Raw genomic sequence first — 7,261 nt, forward strand, 5'->3', positions numbered from 1 at the left:
GTTAGCTTTAGCCTCAGTCTGTGAGCATTATATCATGACCTGGGACCTGTTAGCTTTAGCCTCTGTCTGTTTGCATGATATTGTGACCTGGGACCTGTTAGCTTAAGCCTCAGTCTGTTTGCATGATATCATGACCTGGGACCTGTTAGCTTTAGCCTCTGTCTGTTAGCATGATATCATGACCTGGGACCTGTTAGCTTTAGCCTCAGTCTGTTAGCATTATATCATGACCTGGGACCTGTTAGCTTTAGCCTCAGTCTGTGAGCATTATATCATGACCTGGGACCTGTTAGCTTTAGCCTCTGTCTGTTTGCATGATATTGTGACCTGGGACCTGTTAGCTTAAGCCTCAGTCTGTTTGCATGATATCATGACCTGGGACCTGTTAGCTTAAGCCTCAGTCTGTTTGCATGATATCATGACCTGGGACCTGTTAGCTTTAGCCTCTGTCTGTTAGCATGATATCATGACCTGGGACCTGTTAGCTTTAGCCTCAGTCTGTTAGCATTATATCATGACCTGGGACCTGTTAGCTTTAGCCTCAGTCTGTGAGCATTATATCATGACCTGGGACCTGTTAGCTTTAGCCTCTGTCTGTTTGCATGATATTGTGACCTGGGACCTGTTAGCTTAAGCCTCAGTCTGTTTGCATGATATCATGACCTGGGACCTGTTAGCTTTAGCCTCAGTCTGTCAGCATTATATCATGACCTGGGACCTGTTAGCTTTAGCCTCTGTCTGTTAGCATGATATTGTGACCTGTTAGCTTTAGCCTGAGTCTGTTAGCATTATATCATGACCTGGGACCTGTTAGCTTTAGCCTCAGTCTGTGAGCATTATATCATGACCTGGGACCTGTTAGCTTTAGCCTCTGTCTGTTTGCATGATATTGTGACCTGGGACCTGTTAGCTTAAGCCTCAGTCTGTTTGCATGATATCATGACCTGGGACCTGTTAGCTTTAGCCTCAGTCTGTTAGCATGATATCATGACCTGAGACCTGTTAGCTTTAGCCTCAGTCTGTTAGCATGATAGCCCATTGTCTAGTCATCACTTTTCTTTTTTCGTGAGAGTCAGATTGTTGATTACATCTTTTCCATCCGTTATTGACGCAGATGTTGCTGATGCTGCTGAACTCAGCTGAATGATCGATTGATTGATTGATTGATCTTTTGAACATTTTACAATGAGGAGAGAGTGCTGACCACTGAGCTGCTCTTCAGTATGATTTAATAATAACAATAATAAGGTTTATTTATATAGAACAAAGTCACAAAGTGCTTCATATGGTTGAAGCAGGATTTAAACGTTTCAGTCTCATTTCTCTAAATGAAGTTCTGAACAAACTAAATGTGACTCACCTGGTTTAATTTTATAAATACCTGGTTTAAATCAGACAGAAGGATTTTATAAATACAGAAAAATATGTCTGTGGTCACGACATCTGCACAGGTGAAAAACACGTCGCCGAAGTTTGAAGCTGGCATGTTGCCACAGACGCTGCTGCACTGATTACAGTATCACACAGATCTGTGTGAAACATACAATTAACTCATTTACAGACGACCGTCTGACTGATGAAGTCCTCATAAAACACTCAGGAACGTCGCGTCCCTGCAGCTGCTGTCTGTTTTCAGACCAGCCGATGGTGAAATCCTGCAAACCTGCGACGATGTCAGGTCACTGTGTGAGCAGCAGTTAGTTTATCTGCAAAAACACTCAGACTGTTTTCAACAGGTTTTAAAATCATAACGATAATCCACATGTTCCAGAAATGTTCTTCTTCTAATAAAGTGACAAAAAACCTCCAAATCCAGATTCAAATCATCTTTTTTGAGCTTCCAGAGCCGCATTCACAACCATCAGCAGCTTCTGTTCTGAATGACCACTCTCTCTCTCTCTCTCTCACACACACACACACACACACACACACACACGCACACACCGACTGATCTACCTGCAGGCCAGGAATCAGTGAACAACTGCTGCAGCACCTGAACCACCGGTGTGTCAGCTGTGCAGGCCTGGAGACACTGTCCATTCACAGCTGTTTCAGTTAGCATTCAATGCTAACTTGTAGCTTCTTTCTTCTCCATAACAAACAGGTGAAGTTTAAGTTTAAGTTACAGGACAAACTTCCTGTTTTCATGATCCGTCATGAGGTTTTTAAGGAAAACTGGTGTATTTTTCTTTTTGTTTTTTCACTTCCTGTGTTGATTGCTGAGTGGAGGTCAGAGGTCATCTTCCTCCTGCTTTCATCATCACTTGTTCTGGATGTAAATCAGCTCGTCTCAACGACCGGATTTAATTATTGATTTTCATATGAATGATGATGAAAGCCAGCTTCAGTCTGAAGATCAGACCTCCTGACCCTGGATCAGCAGACCCTCCACCGAGTGTGTCTGAGAGTCCTTCAGCCGCACTGAATCGACCTCTCGGCGTCCAATCAGACGTCACGCTGACACTTACCTCCACAGGTCTGATGTCACCCTGCGTCCTGATGTGAAACTAGAAATAATCAACTTGTTTAATACAGAACCGTTTCAACTAAAGTGTGTGTGAGAGAGAGAGAGGAGGATTAAAATGTGTAATCATGTGTGTTTTGTTTGTTTTTGTTTGTTTATCTGTGTTTTGTTTTTGCGGTGTTTTGTTGTTGTTTGTTTTTTGTGTTTTTTGTGTTTTGTTTTTATTTGTTTGTTTTGTGTGTTTGTGTGTTTTGTTTTTGAGGTGTTTTGTTGTTTTTTGTTTTGTTTGTTTGTTGTGTGTTTTGTTTTGTTTTTTGTGTTTTTTGTTTTGTTTTTGTTTGTTTTGTGTGTTTTGTTTTGTGTGTTTTGTTTTGTTTGTTTTGTTTTTGTTTGTTTTGTGTGTTTTGTTTTGTTTGTTTTGTGTGTTTTGTTTTTGTTTGTTTTGTGTGTTTTGTTTTTGTTTGTTTTTTGTGTTTTGTTTTTGTTTGTTATGTTTTTGTTTGTTTTTGTGTTTTGTTTTGTTTGTTTTGTGTGTTTTGTTTGTTTTGTTTGTTTTGTTTTTGTTTGTTTTGTGTGTTTTGTTTGTTTTGTTTGTTTTTGTTTGTTTTGTTTTTGTTTGTTTTTTGTGTTTTGTTTTTGTTTGTTTTTTGTGTTTTGTTTTTGTTTGTTATGTTTTTGTTTGTTTTGTGTGTTTTGTTGTTGTTTGTTTAGTTTTTGTTTGTTTTGGGGCTGTTTTTTGTACTTGTCCTCATCAGTTGTCGCTGTGAGTCAGCCTCAGGAGGAAGCAGCTGAACTGAGCGACTGTCTCAACACGTTAATGTGAAACTTTTCAGTTTGACTGATTACAGCTTTGTTGTTTTGGTGTGAGGCGTTCAGGTGCTACACACACAGACCACCTTTCAATTAAAGCTAATTAAACTGAATTGATCTTCATTGAAACTGAGAGTAAACATCAGCAGTTTGGGTTGTAGCTGTTCATGTTATTGTGTGCACCCTCCTGTGGTTTCTGTGTTTAACTCTCATATTTGATGTTTTAGTCGCTGTTAAATATTAATTTCATCTGCTGCTCAAGCAAAACAATGAAGAAGACAGCATGAAGTGACGTGGAGCCGCGGGCAGGTAACAGGTGAGCTGCAGGACTCACAGACTGGTGGTTTGGGGACCAATCATCTCGCTCGGGATGATGACTGACTCAAGTGACAGCCAATGAGCGTCCAGCTGAGCCCTCAGCGGCTCTATAAGAAGCCCTTGTGAGTCCGGAGTGATTATTTTCTGTTTGAGGATGTTTTTCTGACATTAAAATATTTATTATTCTTCTTTGATTTTTCCTGCAGCCTCCGCTGGTCTGTCTGTCCGGTTCTCTCACCGCCGACAGGAGCCATGAGAACCGGCAGCCCGGTGCTGTCTGCGGGCAGGAGCAGGAGGAGCCGCCGGAGCCTCCGCTGCCCTCTGCGGGGCTTCTCCCGGAGCTTCTTCCCGTACAAGAATCCGGCGGCGGCGGAAGACTCCCCGCAGGTCCCGGTGCTCCTGCTGCAGGACATGAGCCTGTGCTACCGGCTGCTGAGGCAGCTGGTGCCGGGTCTGCCGCCCGGACGGGCCGCCAGCAGGATGGAGATCCTGCAGCGCGTCATCGACTACATCCTGGACCTGCAGACCGAGCTGGACGCGTCCTGTCCGGCCGGTGAGCCTCCAGAGAGCGCCGGTCCCAACAAACACACCTGCCAGGTAGGAGACATGATCGATGACCGGTCATTGATCAGGTACTGATTAGCTGATCAGCTCTGTGATTACGGGTGTTTTTGTGTCATCACTCTGTTCATGTTTGATTTATTTCCTACATGTTCACTGTATTGATCAGACTATCGATTATAGATCAGTCACGATGTGACTCAACTCTGAAACCGGATCCAGAAACAGATTCAAGTTTTTCAGCTCAAAGAGAAAAACAATAATTAAAAAAAAAGTTATTTGTTCATCACTTGAGTGAAATCATTAAAAGCTTGATTCAAAATCCAGTTTGTGAAACTTTTGTAATATTTGTGGAAAATCCTGAACTGGATCAACATGAGAGACTGAGATCCAGAGATCGTTTCCAGTCTCAGATTAATCTGGAACTGTTGGCATAGCAACAGGTCTTTGAAACTAAACCTACTGACTGTCAGACTTTTATTGTGGAAAACAAACAGGAATTCATTTCATACAAATGTCTGCGTGAGCTTTATAATCCAACAGTGTGGATGTGATCTGAAACGATCCCAGTGAACATTTTCATCATGTCAAGCTGAACTGACATGAAGGTATGCAACAGAAATATAAATAAACAACAACAATAATGTAAATAAACAACATCAATAACATAAACAACAGAAATATAAATGAATAAACGTCTGAATCGAGTTTGAAACTGCTTGAACTCAAAGTTTGTGACATCATAAAAATGGAAAAGGTGTGGGGGGGTGGAAACTGAAACTTCACCTGCAGAACAGGTGAAATCTGTTTGACGTTAGTCAGGTTTTATTTTCAGGTTAATGATCATCGGTGAAGACACTCGACCAATCACACACCAGCGTCACGGGTCAGCTGACCAGGAGTCTGTTGCCCCAGTGCATGCTGGGAGGTTTTCCCGACACATCTACCTCCTCCACCTGCAATCACATGATCAGTATTCAGCCAATCATATTAACACGATCCTGGTTTCAGCCGTGATGGTTTCATTCATCTGAGCGATGAACTGGAGCCACAAATACTACAGTAATACTGTGTACACAGTACACAGACGGTGTACTTTGTGTTCGCACCATGGACTGCAGACCATCATGGTTTACTGTGGTTTTGGTAATATTACCTTCAGTATTTAACTTATATTCAGTTTATTATCACCAGAGAAGAAGAAAACCTGAGAATCATGTTCAAAAAGCTGCATTTCTGCTTGAAAAATGAGACGATTGATCAATTAATGAACTGATTAATCTGCTTGTCACTGCAGCTCTCCCTTAGATCAATAACTTTAATGATAATAATAATGTTGAGCGAGGTTGTCATTCTAATATTCCTTCAGTCATGTACAGAAAACAATCAAATAAACTTTATTAACATGACAAGTTGTGGACAGACAGGATTTGACCTTTGACCTTTGGCCTCTGGGCTGTTCTTCGTGTCTCTGCAGTCCATCGAGTCCACAGAAACAGACTCTGAGGTCGAGGAGGGCCGGACACTGCAGCACTGAGGGTAAGGTGAGAACACACACACACACACACACACACACACACACACACAGAGTTACCTTAGCTACAATGCTAATGCAGCTAGCGGTAGACAGCTAGGCCACAAACTTTGTGGAATGAAGCTCGTAGCTGCATCGTGTTGATGTTTCTCTCAGTTCTGTCTGATCTGGTCTGAGGTCAGTCAGTTTTCCTCCGTCTCTCAGTTCAGGTGCTGCTCAACAGCAGCTGCTTTCCATCCTAACGTGTCGCACAGTTCAACCAAATTTCAAGAAAATCTGCAAAAGAAAATGCGAATGAATGCATGTTTTCCATCCACTACTGCTAACAAGCAGCAGGTGGCGCCAATTCTCCGGTCAGAAGCTGTTAAACTGTTGCAGAAGAAGAGACGACATAATGAAAAGAGCTTCAGTCGAGCCTCAAATGACAAAAACAAACGTAGAAAAAGTGAGATTTCTGTTAGTTTCATGTGTTAATGTGAAAAAGTTCCATCAGATCCTGCAGAGCGACGAGGAGACGCTTTAAAACTGCTTCTTCTTCTTCTTCTTCTTCTTCAGCTCATAAAGACTTAACTAAACTTATTTCCATCTTGTAAAAACTTCTTCATGAAATTGAGGAAGTTTTTTTTTTAATTTGTGATACTTCAAAAATCTCAAACGTTTGTTGATGGAAACTCGGCTTGTTTTTGGCAACAGCTCCACACGCACGACCTGCAGCAGCCCTGTCCTCTTTGTTCTCGTGTGGAAACTCATTCAGTCCTCATTCTGTCTCTTTCAGGTGTTTGAAACAGGACGACTGAACATGGACAGACTTCGTCCTCGGGAGCCTTTTTCTTGACTTTAGCACCTCGGAGGACTCAGCAGAGCGTCCTGCAGTCAGCAGGTCGTTCTGGGCTCTTCCTCTTCACTTCTGGTGACTTTGACAAGACAAAGTGGTGGAAGCTTCTTCATTGTGGGACAAGAAATCTGAATGTGTGACACAATAAAACAGGACCTTGTTGTTATTGATGACTTTTATTCTTATTTTGAAAATCCTGCAGGGTGTTTCATGCCTTCCACACTTATTTTGGATTCAGGACCCAGGATGATGCAGCCAGATGTTACAGGACTCTTATTCTGAAAACAAAGCACTTCCTTTATATTCCAGAACCTTTATTGTGAAAGGAGGAAGTCTGTGTTTCCTGTTCTGAATTCACTTTAAAAGTTTCTGTTCAACAGTTTCAAAATCTGATGTTTTGTTTTTGCTCATCCTCCAAAAACACTCAAATATTATGAGAACTGTAAACTTAATCAAGTTACTTTACTTTAATCAATAAATTAAGTATTTGAGCATCAAATCGAGTTATTCATCTAATTTAATCATCACTGCAGAAGTTTACAGGAAATAACACGACGGCAGGACTTCAGGACGTCTCAGCATAAAAAACTGTTTTCTTTCAAATATCTTTACATTTATTTTGACGTTACGGTTCATCCGGATCCATCAGATCCACCTCAAAATCCTCCTGTCGAGTGTCACACTGTGAACAAATGTCGCCCCCTGGTGGCGAAACTGGTACCTTTCATCTGAGGCACCT

The 7,261-nt window shown here is 41.7% G+C and overlaps 1 protein-coding gene across 2 annotated transcripts; it reads left to right on the forward strand.

Annotated features, from left to right (window-relative positions):
• Positions 1-3,572: 3,572 nt before the first annotated feature.
• id2b (inhibitor of DNA binding 2b) lies at positions 3,573-6,979 on the forward strand. Of its 2 annotated transcripts, none has more exons than XM_041959225.1 (4): positions 3,573-3,714; positions 3,799-4,189; positions 5,631-5,697; positions 6,463-6,979. In XM_041959225.1, exons 1-3 carry the CDS (start codon positions 3,671-3,673, stop codon positions 5,688-5,690), a joined length of 495 nt encoding a protein of 164 aa, XP_041815159.1. In that variant the 5' UTR covers positions 3,573-3,670; the 3' UTR covers positions 5,691-5,697; positions 6,463-6,979. The 2 variants fall into 2 exon arrangements, with proteins under 2 accessions (XP_041815159.1, XP_041815160.1); XM_041959226.1 differs by having other exon boundaries at positions 5,631-5,692.
• Positions 6,980-7,261: the final 282 nt, after the last annotated feature.

Source organism: Chelmon rostratus, chromosome 18 (assembly GCF_017976325.1).
Source record: "Chelmon rostratus isolate fCheRos1 chromosome 18, fCheRos1.pri, whole genome shotgun sequence".
NCBI lineage: Eukaryota > Metazoa > Chordata > Actinopteri > Chaetodontiformes > Chaetodontidae > Chelmon > Chelmon rostratus.